Source organism: Lepisosteus oculatus, chromosome 21 (assembly GCF_040954835.1).
Source record: "Lepisosteus oculatus isolate fLepOcu1 chromosome 21, fLepOcu1.hap2, whole genome shotgun sequence".
Taxonomy (NCBI): Eukaryota; Metazoa; Chordata; class Actinopteri; order Semionotiformes; family Lepisosteidae; genus Lepisosteus; species Lepisosteus oculatus.
Genome location: NC_090716.1, coordinates 5,024,152 through 5,042,786, shown reverse-complemented (window position 1 = coordinate 5,042,786; position 18,635 = coordinate 5,024,152). Strand labels below are relative to the sequence as shown.

The 18,635-nt window shown below is 38.5% G+C and overlaps 2 protein-coding genes and 1 long non-coding RNA gene across 11 annotated transcripts in view; 1 reads left to right on the top strand and 2 right to left on the bottom strand.

Annotated features, from left to right (window-relative positions):
- The window catches only part of large2 (LARGE xylosyl- and glucuronyltransferase 2), a 237,931-nt gene extending 232,137 nt beyond the window's left edge, over positions 1–5,794 (bottom strand). For 7 of the 9 annotated variants that reach the window (XM_069181875.1, XM_015338526.2, XM_069181878.1 and 4 more), the window contains exon 1: positions 5,568–5,793. The gene's annotated coding sequence lies outside the window, so the exon portion shown is untranslated. Of the gene's footprint in view, positions 1–1,284; positions 1,360–5,567 lie in introns of all 9 variants that reach the window. The other 2 variants (XM_069181876.1, XM_015338532.2) reach the window with 2 other exon arrangements.
- A 2,702-nt stretch (positions 5,795–8,496) lies between these two features.
- pex16 (peroxisomal biogenesis factor 16) lies at positions 8,497–18,201 on the top strand. Its single transcript, XM_006642671.3, has 11 exons — positions 8,497–8,730; positions 9,354–9,389; positions 10,008–10,084; positions 11,142–11,275; positions 12,217–12,317; positions 12,888–12,962; positions 13,810–13,959; positions 14,376–14,448; positions 14,696–14,815; positions 15,212–15,276; positions 16,714–18,201. The coding sequence occupies exons 1-11, from the start codon at positions 8,604–8,606 to the stop codon at positions 16,770–16,772; spliced, it is 1,017 nt and encodes a 338-aa protein (XP_006642734.1). The 5' UTR covers positions 8,497–8,603; the 3' UTR covers positions 16,773–18,201.
- Positions 11,140–16,226, bottom strand: LOC107075822 (uncharacterized). Its single transcript, XR_001477343.2, has 5 exons — positions 16,128–16,226; positions 14,341–14,391; positions 13,770–13,848; positions 11,911–11,958; positions 11,140–11,222 (listed from the first exon to the last, which is right to left on the bottom strand). It is a non-coding gene; the product is annotated as an uncharacterized lncRNA (long non-coding RNA).
- Positions 18,202–18,635: the final 434 nt, after the last annotated feature.

The following is an 18,635-nucleotide window of genomic DNA, read 5'->3' as shown; positions in this document are numbered from 1 at the left end:
CTACATGAAAATATCCATCTGAAAACAAGTTCAGTTCCATTCTACCAGTATGATGAATCAGAAGCCTTTTTTATAGGTTCTCCCTTTGTAACAAATAATGCACATACAAGAGGGGATACAATTTTCTAAAAATTATTATTAAATGTGATTTATTAAAATCTTTAAGAAATGAAAATAGCCAAATATATTGTGTTGAGGAATGAAATTCATTTTTCACTCAAATTGCTTGTAATGTTAATGAATTGTACAGTTCACTTAGAAATGGTCAGTACTGTGTCCACATATAAGCTGCACATCATTATGCTAATCCAAACAGATGAAGTGCCCATGCCCTCAGAGGAAAAACAAGACCTCTGTACAGTCTGATAAGTGATTTCGCCCTGACAAGCTGTTAGTTCCATTAAGACCACCTTTAACCATTGTTCAGTGAATCCATTTTTCCCCATTTAATTTAATAATTTTTCCTCTTGTCCTTACTGTAGTTTTCTCTCCATTGTCAACTTTTCTACCCTTAATTTGGTAGTTGCTGAAACAATAGCCTGATGTTTGGACACACACTACAGCATATTGTGGTTGCAAGAAAATCTTGGTTAGCCTGAAAACAGCACTGCCGGTACACAGTCTAACTTGTTTGCCTAAAACAAATCAGAATTACAACTTAAATCTGAAGATTTATAACATTGTGTCAATTTACTACATATTTATTTGGAAGATCTTTAAATCGAATTCCACTCATATTCAGATCACTACCCTCTTAGCATTCCAAAAAAAAACCCTGCTATTGTAAAAAAAAAAAAAGAGAGAGAGAGCCCCTAGAGGTCACTGGAGAGCCGAGACACAAAGCTTATGTGCCTTGGACCGCTTTAAGAACGGCAGAATTCCCAAGAACATGATTCATTCAGAGGCGTCCGTTCAACACAAAATGCATAATATAACAGATGGAATGACTCAACACCACTCCGTTACAACAATATAGAAACTGCAACTAAATAATACAGCAAGGTCTTTAGGAATGAAAGACAAAAAACAGAGTGTGACACAAAAAAGGTAGCAATGATCACAGTATCCCTCCTAAAGCAGAAACACTGGGAATTATATGACAAAGATAACATTTTAAATCCAGCACTTTTACCACAAAGATAATAAAGTAAATAGAAATTCTGCCACTTCACCTTAACCTCACGTACTACATCATCTATATTTTGCCAGCATACGATTCAGGTTTCATTTCAGTTTGGCACTGAATTTTGATAACAGCATTTTCACAGCACCAGAGCATCTTACCTTGTGCAGATTATCTTTAGTCAAATGAACATTCTATCAGGTCCTCTCAGGTAGATAGTGTCGACTTGAATATGTCTGCATGACAAAGTGTTGAACATTCAGACCACAAAAAGACAACTTTGATCCATCCTTTCCTATGTCACCCATAATGCTGCATTACCCAAGCCCTGTAACATCCCTTTCGCCATATTCTGCTAGATTAGGCGGTTTGTGATGGACAAAAGCAAATTAACCCAATTTATTATATCATGAAGCTCCGGCAAATATGTTTCTTTCTTGACAAATCCTGGCTGCTCAAACACACACTTGATGAAGTGTGCAGTTGTTTAATTTTTATTAAAGGACCTAATTCAATCTACAGGAATTAAACAGAGAGTATCATCCATATTTTTTTCTATACATGTTTCATGCACTTATAATTTCTATTTGTTAAAAGTAAAATACTACCCATTTTCAGCTAGAGTGATGCTTATTGTAATTCTTATAACGGCTATGCCCCAGATCCTTTTGTGTAAGATGTTGTTAGACAAAGTAATGACACTGATTTGCAGGTGTCCTTTGTACTTATTCAGACATTTGACATGAGGAAGAAGAATTCCCCGAGATTCAAACAGCTCATTGTAATCACATGATAAGTGTATGCTAGGTATAAAAACAGACAGACCAAAGGGACTACATCACAAAAAGGAGGATGATGACAGCTGACAGACTTTGCGAGCAAGGCAAGTAGCTGGCCTGTTATATTGGTATTATCTAGTCCAATTAAGTGAACAATAACCGCTCTATGATGTGGTGGTTTGCGTCGCTCACATTACTGGGGCCCTGGGGTCAATTCCAGACCTGGGGTGATGTGTGTGTGGAGTTAGCATGTTCTCCTCGTGTTCACATAGGTTTCCTCTGGGGGCTCTGGTATCCTCCCACAGTCGAAGGACATAATGGTAGGTTAATTGGCTCCTAGGAAAATTGACCCTGGTGTGAGTGCGTCTGTGTAGGACTAGTGTCCCGCCCAGGGTGTATCCTGGTTAGATGAAAAACATCTATATGTTCTGCTGTATATGAACATTCGAGGTGCAGACATTTTGTGCTGTAAAGAGGAGTGTCGAAACAGAAATGTAATTATCTCAGACTACAATGGCAAAAAGACACAAAGCCCACTCTTCACCCCCACACAATGCCGGTAAACATTTAACACAGACAACCTCCTTGCATCATTTTGTAACTGTCATCTACAGTGCCGAGCAAGAGCATGTTCATTTTTTCCCCATTGTCCTTGATTAGACTAAGATCGTGTACTGTCAATCAGTTCAACTGTGTGAGCCTTTGAAGAAATGCAAACATTTGGGCAAAATCTGTGCTTGAATGAGTATTTCCTTCTCTTTCAGGGTACAACTTTGCTGCCTTGTTTTAGATCAAAATGCACACATTATCTCTGACCCCAATTTCAAACTCTGCAAAAGAGAGACCAATAAATTCTAAGCAATTCTCAGAGAGTGGGAAAGGAGATAATGATTGAAATAACTTGTGTTGGATACAAAATCAATTTAAAATGGTATATTAACTTTTTTCTTTTAAATTTATAATACCCAAAGAGAATATTAACCTCTCTTTGACTGTCTTGATTTTATTATCCATCATTTACTCATTGACATCTGTCAAATTGATAGAGCACTGCCTGACAGAAAGCAGAGCTGCTCCTGTACCTGAAAAACGTCACTTTACAGGTAGTGGAAATTTTGTTGCCCAGGGCAACCAGACTCTGTGCTTTAACTTTTAAAAAGGTTTTATTCATTGCAGAGCTAACAGCAGACCGATTATGAAATAACTTAAGGGAAGCATTGGAGGAGCAATTATCGCCCCACAGGACAGCACAAATGGACTGGAAAAAAGCTTTCAGTTACCTGCAAATTCTTCTCAAACTAAATCCAAATTCATTAATTTAGGCTTTTATCAGGTTTAATCGTTAAAACTCTGAGATGGGTGGAACTAGATCAAGTACATCCTAGAATATTCCCACAGCTACAACACGCAGTGCTCCACTGCTGCTTCAAAAATAGTACATCACAAATTCATTGCTTGTATGGCAACGCATTTACAATCACAAATCAACTGAGCAGAGAAATCCGAATTCAGCACAACCATGATTTTTGCGAAAACCCAGGAGGGAGCAAAATAAGATTTTCTATCTACTCAGACAGATCTGAAGATTTCCTCATCTGTCCCCAGAAACGTAGACATTAATTTAAACCCCGACTGTCAGTATTATTAAACCGTCTACCTACAACAGAGTTGCTTTTTTCACCCATCTCTGTTGATATTTAAAAGTGGAACCTCCACTACACAAGCATGACTTATAAATTAAAAGGAACTTGAGAGTATTACGAGGAAACATTCTGTAAACTGAAACTGTAAAGCTTCACTTTGGAAAATAGGCGAGACGTGATGCTGGTATAAAATTGTACCACGGATAACAGCTTTATTCTCCAAAGGAAAGTTGTCTGAACACCTACATTGTTGGCTCAAACAGACGACGGGGGTAAATTTAAAATTCGACAGTACTTTACTATATAAGGAGAGAACGCCTGCCAGGAAAGGGTCCAAGACTGATGTGTAATCGGCAGGCCATCACTGTAACCTCTAACTCTTATTCTAAATAAATTGAGTTGGATTGTAAATGGATCATACAATACAACTCATTTAAAAACAGTACATTAGCTATACTTCAATACTTCGAAACCGTTTCAAAAACAAACATTTTCCATCCTTATTTAAAATAAACTCCAGACGGCGCAATTATTTTAAGTTAAACACGGCGGATTAATTATGCTGTGCATGATTTTTCTTCCAGTTGAAATCCTAAATTAAAACAGGGAGTGTCATTTTCTACATATAACAACCAGGTTGCCGTGTCTAAAAAGAATGGGTCTATACTTAAAATGCTCTTGCTCACGACTCAGACAGACATGTTCTTCTAATGACTTAGAGTGAAATCCGTTGCTTTTACTAAATTGATTTTTCAGGTATGCAATTAACACCAATGGATTTATTTAAAATGGGTCAAAGGGCATTTCACTGTAAACGTGTACCATGAGATTTCTGTTTGATGCAACGGTGCAGCAATAAATTAACCCGTGTCTCGCAGCAGCCTAATTGTACAAAGTCGAATTTGCACAAACAACACGTACTGTACATGGAGCAGTTTTAATAAGTTAAACCATTCAGGGGAACCCAGATTTTATCGACACTTAATCGCAGAAGGCAGCTGCATCGAGATTTGAATTAATTTGGAGCGAGATAAGTAAAAGCTACTGCATGTGCCCGATAAATCACACTCAGTACCACAGGTGCAGCGGGTTTGATAAGAGAGAGCCCGACCTCCTAACACCAGTCCGAGATGCGCTGCTTTATGATACTCTAAGCAGCCAGGCAGTTATCGTAAGATATTACAGTACGCGGAAATGTTACAAAAGCACGTCATTCCTAGAGCAACCCTAATGTTTCCGTTCAGATAAAAAATGCTACAATGTGTTAATAGCAATATCAATATTTTGATGCACCTCACATTGTCACAAAACATCTGTACAGAAGTAGAAGTCGCGTTCAGGATACTTCCTTATCTTGCCGAATCGTAACTCTCAGTCTACAAACTAAAGATGTGTTTATCATGAATTAATTTCTTCTTCGGCGAGTATGCCCCTTGGAAAATTCATTTAAATGTACTACAATGTTAGTCCTTCTCATGCAGGAGGCACAAATCTATGTAGTTCCTGTGTCTTTAAGCATGGAAAACGGCACGGCTATTATTTTAAAATGGTCTAAAATAAAGGGCTACATGCTAGCGTTGTCTCTGTACAGCATCGTTTGCGAAACCGTGCTTACTAACTAAAACGTTCATACATTTTTTTTAATATGACTTTATACAAAAAACAGGGGGCAATGCTTCATTCTCTATACAAGTTTTATTTCTGATGTGTCCTACAACTAACTGGTGCTAAAGACGTTCAGTTGCGGTAACTAAAATCAAGGGATAAACGAAACAAAAAGTTTAACAATGAACAGTACCCCCCTTAAAACACTCACAGACACTTACTGACACTTTCCATGCATTCCCAATGAAATCTCCACAAGCAGGTAGAAATAGACTGCTAGCACAGTAACGGGGTACCTAAATTTGCAGCTACTTCAAATAGAAGCTTTTTTTATCTAGCAAACCCAAGTCGTCGAGTCTAGCTTCAGTGTTGACCTAAACGCACAAGTTTGCGGTTACTTTACACAGGTTCACGTACCTTAAATCCCTTGCCTGGAGCGCATCGGCATTTCCAAGCGATCCTCCAAAATTCCAAGAAAAGCCCGTTTAAAAATTCCCGATTTAAATACCTTGCTTTCTTGCAAGAGTGCTTTCAGTTCTCCACTCAATCTGTTCTGCAATTGATTCAACGAACCTGCTTTATTCTGCGCCCATCGATTCCACCGGTTATCGACGCACTTGTGTGGGCAAACAGCAGCTGTTGCCTGCTCACACTCTCAGCCAATGGCTTCGGGAGCGTTTGGAAATGCTCTTAAATCTAAAAAAAATCGAAGCAAATCTGCGTGTTCGCTACAACCCCTAGTGTTTGTTAAATCCATCGGGCAGTAAAAAATAACAACAACTCGTGAGTACAGAAACCTCTGTAATATCCACTTTACAGTTGATGTTATTCCAACAGCCCTTAGCACAAATTCACAATTCGCATCTCTGAACAAGTAGTGTCCCAATTAACTGATTTACTTTGCAAAGTACCTTTTTCTTATTATATATAAAACTATCACAGATTCACATGGTAGCAAATTTTCAGGCTGGCATATTCTACCTGAATACACAATATTCCATCTGTGTATCTGAGAGACATCTAAATGTCACCCTAATGGATATTAAAGCTTAGGAAATTGCTGAGTTTGACACTGAAAACAAACAAATCAGAATTAAGCTACCCGGAGGCTGTTTAACATTGGGGGCGGGAGGAATCAATTAATAACTTAATCAACTTAAAAAAGGCAATTGTGAGACGCAGGGAAGTGGATTGATTACAAAACAAAAGTTATAATGTTGTTGTTTTTTCTGGAAAACAATACGAAACATAAAACAAATAAGTAAAAACAGCTATGTAGCTATATCATAGCTTTGTACTCTGTAACCAGATCTCATCAGCTATGAGAGGGTACTCAAGACTGTGTCTGCTCAGTACTGGGATGGAAGACCTCTACTGGAAACCAGGTTACTGCTGTAAGTGGTGTGAAGACAGGCAGATAGTGTCATTCACTCTGACCACAATTTCCAACCCAATGCCTCAGTATAGTGGCTGGGTACACTATCCTGTACCGAGGGCCTTCCTTCTGATTAGACATTAAATCAAGGCCCTGATTATCAGGTCATTAAAGATCCCACGGCCCTGTTCTTTAGAGTCCTGGCAAAATGCCACTGTTCCACTTTGCTTGTGTAATCTGTCAATTCCCCCCTTCCTTCCACTGGTGAAATAGTTTCTCACCTCTCCAGCTTCTCCAGGTTGCGCAGTGGAGCTGCTGGCACAGAACGGTTCCCTTGTGTCACCCAGGCAGTGGCTGCACTTCAGCAGAGGATGAAGTGGGTTTCCTCAATGCGAGAAATTACCTTCATATTATTCTTAAAAATCTACAGTGTCAATGGGCTGCTTTCACAGTTTTGGTTCTCTATAAAGAAAGCAGTTATCACCAATGAAGAAGTGGCTAGACAGTGTTGTCAAACTAGACCTTGTGCTTAACCCAGTGCATCGGTTCTGCATAAGTATATACTATGGAAAAATATTCCATTGAGTCTGGAAAGGGAAGAAAATCAGGGAGCAATTCTCAGAATGAATCCAGAAATATTCGGATTCTTTAGGATTCAGGCAGGCATTGTTGAACACTAAGGCATAGATTCGTTTTTTTTTCTTTCGGGTATAAAATTATTCAGAGATGCAATGCTGTTTTATGTTTAAATCTCAGTAGATATCAAAACATGACCCCTGCAGTCGTAGCTGTATATTGTAAAACTGCAAAGTAATTGGAACAGGCTAGCAAAACCTAAACTGCTTATCAAGCAATCTGATCATCTTAAAAAAGCTTGCCGCTTGTCCTAAAATATACAGAAATGCGAGATCTATAATTTAGGATTTATAAAAGCAGATTTCGGAAGATCATCTGAAAAATCGTTTCTAAAAATGACATCTCTGCAAATAGTTAAGAGAGCTCCTGGGGTTACCAGTCTTAAATCTGATATCAGAACAAATCCTGTTTGGCAACCACTGAATATCAGTAAGACGAGAAAGGAAATTTCGGTAAAAATGCCTTTGTAGCACATGATTCTTCATAATGACCCTGATGCCTGCGGTGCTTGCGGCGGACATTTAAAAATAGCGACAGCTGCCATCGTGCTTAAGCATGAAAATACCGGATGGTTTACGTTTTAGTAAGGGGTCCTTCAAACTTAACATAGGAAATCACTCATTCTTCTTTGAATAATACCTCTTGTTTTGACCTCCACACTACAGTGCAGGCTTCTAGTCTGAGCTTTTTGTAGCGGTGTAAAACGTTTCAGTCCTGGATGGTAATATGACACCTGTACTTTCTGTATGTCTTAAAATACAAAGAAATAAATCGACTGTAACGTTGGTTAGCATTGTTTCATACAATGTTTTAGACCGATCTATACTTGTTGTGAACTCCGGCAATAACATTTAGTAACCTTTACAATGTTTCTGAATGAAAACAGACATATAGTTCGTTCCTAAGTGGAAAGGGGCAATAATTAGTTTCGGAACAGGTAAAACAAAATAAAAATCAAACAATCTATTAAATAAATTGTGCTTAAAGAATCATAATGGGAATGACTTTTCTCTGTGTAGAAAAGCCTTACACTCCTCACTTCATCGTAATGGATAAAATAACGGAGGATTTGCTGTCATGCAGTTGTGCGTTTAATAACGTTTTAATAATGTTAAAATTAAATAAAATATAATTTAAATATTTTAATCATAGATTTAAAAAAAAATTAAAAACCGACCTTGTGTTTAAACTTTTAGGTACATGTCAGGAAGGATATCATTTAAAGCGACCCTTCGAACAGAACTGTTTTTCGTAAATGTGAATTGGATCAATAAGGGATTGACGAAAACTGAACAACCTGTCTCTTTAAAGGAATAAAGCGCACGGGAAGAAGAGAGTGGTTTGGCCCGGAAATAAACCTTGAACGCGGAAGTGTCATCTTTGTCGGTGGGTTGCAGTGTTTTGTTTTGAAATCTTCTGGAGAAAGTGACAGAACCGATACCATGTCGACACCGTACAAGGAAAAACTAGTCCGGCTTTTTCAGCAGTACCAGGACTACGTTACCAAGAACCCAGCAGCCACGGCCCAGCTGGAGAGCGGAGTAAGAACACTGTCTTACCTCATCGCAGGTATCAACTGCAACTGAAACTACTTTTTTGAGAAAAAAAATGCAAGATGGAAAAAATACTGTATTGCGGTTTTTCTGGTACTTTAGTGGGGTTTATTTAATTATTAAATATGCCTTGACACAGAGCTTCTTTTTAATTTTGTAGCTCATTGAGTCACGTTGAGTTAAGACATTGCACCTGATAGTGATAAACTGAGCTTTCTGTCAATCTATGCAGCAGAATGCCTTTAACGAACATTTTGTATTGCTAACTAGTTTTCTAAACTGTTTAACGTCATTGCAACCTTGGCAGCGCTGCGTGACAACTGATTTTCTGAAATCAGAAAATGAAGTGTGTTCTTGCTTTCTTAAAATCATTTTAAAGACCATGACCCATGAAGCCCAGCGCAGGTAGCTTGATTGAAGTACTTCTTTATCACTACTACAAGTCACGATACTCTGTTCTCGCTCTTGTGACACAAGCAAGCCAGTGAGTGTGCTGATCAGTGGGTAGAAGTTAACGCTTTCTGAACTCCTTGGGTGCCCAGAACCATGCAAGGCACTATGTTAAAAAAAATAAATCTGTGCGTTAATTAAATGCGTTCACGTTGAACCTCTCACTTCAATCCAATTCTTGTTTTTCAGGCCGGTTTGCAGATTCTCATGAGCTCTCGGAACTGGGTAAGCGTGACAACAGAAAAAGATGTATTGGTTCCTGCACAGATACGTTTCTGAAGCAAAGTGTTTAAGGGCAAAATTGTATAAATGGTGTACTGAAGACACCTGACTGTTAGTTACTGATGTTGGGAAATAGGTATTATCTGTTGTTTTATGCTCATTGTAAAATCTCACGTCCAAATCTGGCCACAGTTATTCTCACGTCTTGTACATACAGGTATGTGGTTTCTTATTCTTTAATGAGTGTGAACACGGTTCATAAATACTTTGTAATACATAAATACCAGTGGGTTTGCATTGTTAAATGAGCTTCTTGTGTGCCTACAAGTTGTGTATGACATCAGTAGAACAACAGTACTTTGCTATAAGCATAAAAAATACTCTACACAGTTCCAGCAGTATTAAAAACTGAACAGGGCTGAAAATGAGCTGAGTAAATTCTGTGTAAAATTGGGTGTGTTGGTGGTATTGTTCCATTCTTTTCCAAGATGTGAAGGAGATTGTTTTAAATGTATGCATGTAGCTAGTTTCAGAATCATTTTCAGTTTATCACGTCTTATCATTTGCTGTGAGGTTGTTTTGAAAGGATGTCTGGTAAAAGCCTTGTTTTTGATCCTACAGTGTACTCCGCTTCTAACCTGCTAGTGCTGCTGAATGATGGAATACTTCGTAGGGGCCTTACTCGAACTCTTCCCGTGGTGAGTATATTACTTTTGAAATTTGATTGCATTACCAAATCTTATACCCAAGACCTTTTACCTGTAACAGTAATTAATAAATATTAGCAATATACTGTAATGATTTATGTGCATACGGTATATGTAGTTCACACGTCCAAATATGTATCTCCTGTATCTGCTCTGCTGCAGAAATCACTTACTGACACAAACTGCAGTAACACTTTACTGAATGTCATGAATATTCTAGCTCATAAGTTACATAAGCTACACACTACTTAAAGGTTAGCTGTCTTTCACACCCACATAATGTAGCTTGCACTTTCAGAGACTCAGTTGAAATATTCAGATGATAGAGTCTAGTGTTGTAACAGGCTGTCCAAAACAATCACTGGACAGAGCTGGACAGCGATACCCAACTCAGCGTCATTTATCAAAAAAGGCAGTACAGGTCGGTTCCCAGGTAAGACATTGGACACTCTTCACAAGAGACATGAGGAATTCTTGTATAAGAGACGCTAGATGGGAAAAATGTGATGTGAATTTCCCGCAGTGACTAAAGGAAAACGCCTACCTTTTTCTTCCTCAGCTGATCTTGCGTGACTTTCCTAACCAGACAACACTGCCCCCTTGTTTCTATTTGCGGTATCACTTATTTGGACTCGACCTGTTTTCTGCAGTGTCGAGTTATATGATATTTTTAGCTGAAAATTACGATATATGGAAGGAAATGAAGCTGACTTAAGAATTCCATTGTACTACTATTAGCAGAACAGTTTTTTTTTCAATTGTCATTTCTTTAAGGGAATATGTACCTTTTCCCTGGGCTGTTTTATTGCCATACACTGTTGTTTCATGAACATCTGAGATAAAGGTTCTTCTTGGAATTAAATGGGTTACAGATGTTGTAGATAATGTGATGTGAAGTTCATAGTTATTCTCATATTGATCTTTATTTTTTGTCAATCATTGGCAAACTACCCATTTGGTTCCTTTACTAAGGGAACGGTGCAGTTCTCCTACATAAGCACACTGTGTTTTCAGACGGAGTCCGCTGACCGTCTGTGCTCTGTTCCAGTCTCTCTCCCAGCAGAGGCTCCTCACCTGGCTGACAGTTCTGGAGTATGTGGAGGTCTTTACAGAGATGGGAGCTGCCAAGCTGTGGGGAGAAGGCGGACGCTGGGCTGTTATTGTTCTCATACAGATCGCTAAGTAATGTTTACTCAAAATAACCTATATTTCTAGCATCATCATCCCTAGACGCATAGCTACATTAATTTATAGTTACAAGATGGATGTGGAAAGCAAATTTGTATTGCTTAATATTGGCCTGTTGGGAGTAAATCGTTGTTAATTGTGAGTCGTCTCAGTATCAGTTTCCACTAGCAAAGCAGGTACATGAGAATTCTTTACCAGAAACTAAACTCCTTATTGAAACTATCGCATGAAATCTGTTTGAACTTTTTTTCAAAGAAGCAGCACTGTAACTAGGCTATTTTGATTCAGCGTGTAGAGTAGAGCCACTTTTCAGCACAAGCAGAACTCAGCAGTGAAAAACAAAGCGTGGAACATTAATCTCCACTCCCACCCGAGCCCCTCAGAAACAAGATCTCACGCTTCCATCACTCCTGGTTGGGAGGACAGAAAATACAAAAGACAAAAGGGAGTATTCAGAGCCCATGGAGCATATATTGAAAATAAATTTAAATTGCTTTTCAGGAGAATATTTTCTCATTTTGCTGCACCCTTTACTGCAGTTTTGGCTTTTTAACAAAGCCACAGACAGGAAACCAGCCTTACGTGACTGACAGCTTGCCGCCAAAGCCCTGTGACATTGTTTGGTTTACCTCCACAGGTGCATTCCTGATGGTTCTTTTTTTAGTCTTTTCCGGGACCTTGAATATTAAAGAAAATCGTAGCTGTAAATCAGAACATTTTTTCAAGAAGTTTACTTGTTGAGTTAGTTAATCAGACAGCCACTCTCTGAGTATTTGTGAATGTTGTGCTAGTGTAATAGCCATTAAGCAATCCTTGTGAATTCTAACCAAGTTCTCTAAGGTGTCAGAGCTTTGCCAAGCTGATTTCTGAAAAATGTATACAGTAGATTGTAGTGACACTAGGTCACAGGAGTATGTCTCCCTTTCTCCCCTCAGGGCGATCCTGCGAATTCTGCTTCTTTTTTGGTACAAGTCAGGAATACAGACGTCTCCTCCAATCATTCCTCTGGACAGGGAGACGCAACTGTGTAACAGAGGTCCGAAAGTATTCTGCAGTGGAGAGTAACACTGACACTGTAGTCTGTATTGAGCATTTCCATCAAGTTAGTCAAGCAGAATACTATTCGTTAATTTGTATTCTGTTTTGGGTAAGACCATAGGGAAAAAATAAAAAAATGGAAAATTTTAATTATGTGGTAGAGGATTGCATCTCTTTTAGATTTCTGCAGGTCTCTGTTTTGTGAAGTATAATTTTAAGTAAGGCATTCTTGAGGATATGTTTTCTTTCATATATTTAGTATAGAGTTGTGCAGCAACCAGATTTTCTAAGATGACATGATCTGTTGTAAAACTTATTTCCAGTAATGTAAATCTTAATTCTAGAGGGACAAGCTATGAGCTGTTAGAGATTAGTAACACTGCATTATACAGTAATGAGGAACTCCTTGCCTCACAACTTTTGAGGCCAGTTTTCCATTGGTAGTTTTTGCATTGTGATAGTTATTTTTTATGGTCACTTTTGTAGCCAGACACCTCATATTTAAAGTGGTTTCATGTTTTGTAATTAATATTATATGGCTAATTATTTTACTTGTTTCTTTCTGCAGAAAATGAATGCACGCAGGTGGACTCCTCATTTGTTGGCCAGCGATCTGGAAGGATCATGAGGTCATTGAGTAGCAGTAAGCATTGCTGCTATTTTCTTTAGTGCTACATGGGTATTTTTTCATAACCTACCATTGTCTTATATTAATAATTTCAAAATGAAAGTTTCTGTAAAGCTACTACTCTTGATAAATGGGCATGCATATTGCTTGAATAGCATTTATACTTTCAACACAAACGTACAGTAGTGGAACTGACAAAGGATTTTTCCTCTAGTCCTTATGAGTAATCTTAATGAGCAACACATTTATATGATGATTAACTATATTTAAATGAGCTTTTTAAGCATGGTGGCACATTAAAAATATCACGTTTCAGGTAGTCCTGCAAATTATCCTGCTAGCTATCATTTTACAAATTAAGTGTCAGTTTGTGAAGTCTTCATTTTAACTTGAACATTTCAGTGTGGGTAGAGAAATTTGCCATTATTTTTAATTGTCTGTCTGAATCCACAGTGGGTGCAGAAATCATTCTTTTTCCTAATTATGTTGGTTTGCCTCAATCTGTTTATCTGCGAGTCTCTGGGATAGGCAGCTCCAGAGCTCGAGGATTAGAGTCCTGCAGGTTTTACTGGTATTTTTTGATTAGCAAAGAATTAAGAGATAAAAACAATTTATGATTTGACTAATTCGATTTCTTAATCAAATAACGAGTGCACGCTCTCAGGCCTAGGGGACTTGAGTTGCCAGTCTGTGATCTGTGTAAAAATTTTCTGTCTTCCAGAACATTCAGCAGTTTGTAGTTGTTGCATTGCAAACTCAGGGGTTTGCTTCTGTTACAGGATATTCTAGTAACACAGTAGCCAGCAGCTCAGGATTGAGTACCTGCGACCTTCATGGTATGACTGCTGTTCTCGTGTTCCAGCCCCATGTTTCCAGTCCAGACTCTGGGGAGCTCCTCGGCCTGAGGACAGACAAGGGAGGCCAGAAGATGAATTAAATCGCATCCCGACTCCACTGGGCCTGCAGGAGACTATAGCCGAGACCCTGTACATCACACGTCCGCTTGTCCACTGTATCCTACTCCCTGAAACCTACAGTGCATTAATTTAGGTCTCTTTGCCACCTCCACGTTCAGTGTAAATTATTCTATCTTATACAGTATGTGAAAATGAGCAGACCCATTTCCTAAATAGTCCCATGAATTAGAACATGTTGCTTAACAAAATATTCAGTTTTTCTTTAATTTTCTATTTATTGCTTGTGTGGAATATTAAAGCTGTTGTTAAATTAATACAAAAATTCTCTTGAGTTTTAGTTTTTCAAGATTTTAAAGCTCCGGTGGTCTGCTTTCACCTATACACAACATTATCAAAGTCACAGTTTTGCACACTGCTTCATGTATTGCATATCCTTCACATGCATTCCTAGTGCTTGCAGATAACGGTGTCCATACCTCAGGCATTCCCTCCTTAACTCCTCTTCCTGCAGTGCTGTGCCTGGGAATCTGTGGAACAAGGTCATGGAAACCATGGCTCATTTCTGGGATTCTGGACATAACAAGGTAAAAGTGCTCCAGAAAGACTGACTAAAGCTGAATCGCGTATGATACAATTTCAGACATAAATAGGACACGGATGCATTTTACTTCATTTTGGATTGTACCATAGGAATTTTTTCCATGCAAGTCCTGAAACATTATTAAGGAAAATGTTGCATTTTGTATCATTAAATGCCTAGGAGATGTATCTTTATATTTTTTGTGTTGATTCATGTATCTGCATCTGCATGTTTCATTTTGACTTCTCCAGTTTCGGTTTAATGAACGACATGAAGTCACTGAATCGCCGAGAACAGACTGAGATGAGGCGCAGAGCCTTCTTCCTCCTTTACTACCTGCTGCGATCCCCCTTCTACGACCGATATTCAGAGTAAGAGCTGTTAATCAAATTCAGGGAACAGAGTGTGGTTTTCTTGGGTCAAGAGCTGAAGATTAATTGAGCGACACAGCGGCTACAATGATGGCAAATTCAATAATGAAGTTTATGGAAAGTAGCTAGAATTGGCATATAATTCGAGCGCTGTGTTCCGTGAAGAAAGGGGCACTCTTTTTAGCAGTTCATTGTCTCCCTCTTCAAACGACTGGAGAAAAAACATATTTTTGTAAAGTTTAAAAAAAAACATTTTTTTTTAATAATAGAACTGCATGCTTAATTTTGGGAACTAAGGGAAATCTGCCGACTTGCAAAAACACACAGCCCCAAACTTTCACAAGTTCAAAATCTTGAAAATGCTAATCCATGCAATTTTTTATTTTTTGCTTTTAGGACAAAAATCTTGTTTTTGCTCCGATTATTAGCTGACTATGTGCCAGGTGTTGGATTAGTTGCACGTAAGTATAATGATCTTTTGAGTGCCAGAGTTACGTGGTTTTTTTTTTAACTTGGAGCCCTCAATTATTTTTCATTACATACTCTCAATGTGACTTGGCTTTACACCTATGACACCTTTCCTGCACAGGGAAATTGTGCCCCTACACCTGTGCTCCTAGAACAGCAGTTTCTTGGAATTATTCACTTTTTTAATTTAGAATTGCTCACCTTTTTTATTAAAACCGGTCCAATTATAGTGAATCTCAGATTGCGGTTCTTGTGTCTGTGCCACAAAGCCCGTGACCGCAGACAGGGAAAACAAGGAAGGGGAAGTGAAAAAGGAGTAAGCAGACTCCTCGGAGCTTGCCCGCCTTCAGGCCTCTGACCTTGCAGTGAGTCACAGGCACCACAACCGAGGAACCGGAGGTTCAGCGGTGATTGGAGAAGAAAAGCGTTTTCTTTATCAACTGCAAGCCTGTGTCAAGCCTGCAGGTGTCACTCAGTGTCAGGTCCGACTCATGAGCACTGCCGCTTGGCTAATCCCAGTCCCAGCTGATGACGTAACCCGGCTCGAACCCATGATCATAGAGCTCGGCCAAGAAGCCTTACTGGCTCAGCCGCTAAGGAGTCCTGAGTCATTTACTTCTTGACATGTCACAGGCGTGTCTGGCATATGGCGCCTCTCTTGCTGAGCTTGCATGTATTGCAGAGCGGCATTGAAAATTGCAGGAGTGTAGTTACTGGTGAAAGCCAAAAGGGCCCTGGCTGTGTGATGTGTTTCCGTTTGGATGATACTAAATTTATTATACACAAAAATGTCTCCTGCTAGACAGTTTCAGGTTATGAAATAAAATCGCTAATATAGACATACTGGTAGGTAAATTGGTAAATTGGGAAAACTGGCATCCCATCCAGAGAATATCGTGCCTTTCACCCATTGCTTCCTGGGATAGGCTCCGGCTCCCCCATGACCCTGCATTGGATAAATCAGATAGAAAATGGATATTTTGTATTATTTAATATTAATCAGTGTAATTTGTGCTCTGTAATGTCTTGCTTTTTTATTTTTGTAGTATTTAGCACTGCCTAAACACAGTCTATCTAATATAGCATTATTCTGGTGTGCTAACTAGACTTGATACTGTACGTCTTACAACATTTTGTTGCATTGCAAACTCAGGGGTTTGTCAGCTTTAACAGGATTTGAACATGATTTAAATTCACGTCAACCTTAAAATGTAAGTTACTTTGTGATAAAGTGTTAGTTTTGCTTATTAAATATGCATCTAGAAGAAAGAATTTTGCCCGTGGAGGTCTGTAGATTAATCTGATATGAGTGGAGAAATAATTGGATGGTACTGGCTTCATTCCTGCCAAGAAACATTGGGGAAAAAATACATGTCAAAATGCTTTTTCAAAACTTAAGACATTGTTTTTCTGATTTCTGGCTTTCACAGGTCCCCTGATGGAATATTTACCTGTTTGGCAGAAGGTTTATTTTTACAACTGGGGATGAAATCCTTGCTGTGGGGACTTTCAGGAACCACATTTTAAATGCTGGGGCTATGCAGGAGAACTGGGAGCGAGTGGAACTGAGCGCACTGGAACTCAGTAAATTAGTGCCAGTCTTAAAAAAAAATTATCACAAGATCTGATGAGGACATCTGTTGTTAATGAATGTAAAATAAGCTGTGGAAACATTTTTCTGTTTTTAATTCTTTATAAGGAATTTACTTTTTCAAAACAGTTTTGTTTTTCTTTTTTTGGACAATTGTTATATTGTTTTTGTTAAATCTGTTTGTTTTTAATTCATCTTTCAAACTCTTAAAAATGTGTGAAGTGTGAATTACCTTATTTTATGGGATGTTTATTAAGAAGAGTCCTTAGATCCTCCATGACAGCTTGTCTGAACCTTTACCTTTCTGTTCATTTCTAACCAGCTACACATGAAACCCATCTGCAGTATCCTCTCTTTTGGTTTTCCCCCTTATAGAGATCTGTGGTTGGCCTTCAAAGTACCTTATGTAAAAGAACATTTAACATGGACACTGTACCCTTAAAATTTGGGGGGTTTCTCATAAATGTTATTTACATAAACTATATTTGCATACAGTTAAAAATGCAATCATTGAGTAAAGATCACTCAGTTTTTCTCACAAGAATAACTAGATGAGCTGGCATTACTTTAGATGAAAATAATTTAGGATCCATTACATTTAATATTGGGTGTTGCATCCTCTTTGTTTTAATGCCAGTTAATGTAGTGGTCATTTTTGTAATCCATGGTTGTATTATTGCGAATTAAATATGTCATGTATTGGAAGTGTGCTATTAAGAATTCCAATTTCTATCTGGAAAAGTCATTTCTAAGGGGATATTTCTATGGTGTTTTTAGGGCTAATAAGTGCCAGCTGGAAATGTATAGAAATTGCATTATTTTTCACTGTGTGAAAAGTATGTAATTGCTTTTGTTAATGCCAATTAAAAAAATGTATACATAAGAGTTATATGGAAAGTTCAAAGTGGGTTGCTTGGCAATTAGCGCTGCATCCTAGATCTTGGGTCCTGGGTTCGATTGTGGCTGGGACGCTTCCTTTGTGAACTTTGCATGTTCTCCAGTGGATGCTCCAGTTTCCACCCAGGGCCCAAAGACTTTGTGGGAAGGCTGCCTGGTGGCTCTTAATTCTCCCTGTGAGTTTGCCTCTATGTCCTGGAGGGCTGGTGTCCGACTTCTACTTTGTTCCTTATGCTTCTGGGATAGGCTACTGGCTGCGGTCACCGACACTGGAAAGAATCGGCATTCTGATGATGCATGAAAGGAAGTTAAAAGTTTTTATTATTATTCTGGAAGCCTGCAGGGATCTGCAAGTACCAGAATCTGGGGGGGGGGAGTAATTTATATACACTCTTGGGATGCTTTCAATAAATCTCTCTTAAGAACAAGAGTAATGGTTTGCATCGTTTTTCTCCCATATTGTTTTAGGAACCTGGACTTTATGAACCTGGAATTTCTCAAAAGCAGTACCGCTTGAATTAGCTGGTGGTCCTCAGAACAACAACCCATGACTAAGATGAATACCATTTTACCAAAGCTGTAAATCATTTTGCAATTTAGTTCAATGCACGGTATGTTGGAGATTAATATTTTCTCTCTCCAACAACAAACAAGAGCTTGATATCCTACTAATACGTCTCATTTTGCAACAAAAGCCTAAAGTTTGCCTTCTGTGATTAATCTTTTTCTACATCTTTAAAGGAGGGTGACCTAGTAAGTAGTAAGTAGCATTTCTTCTTTGCTTAATTTCAGCACTGGGTACTTGAAGAATTTCTGAACAGTTGTTACCTGCAACTGTATTTAAGTACGTTTTAAGCATCAATT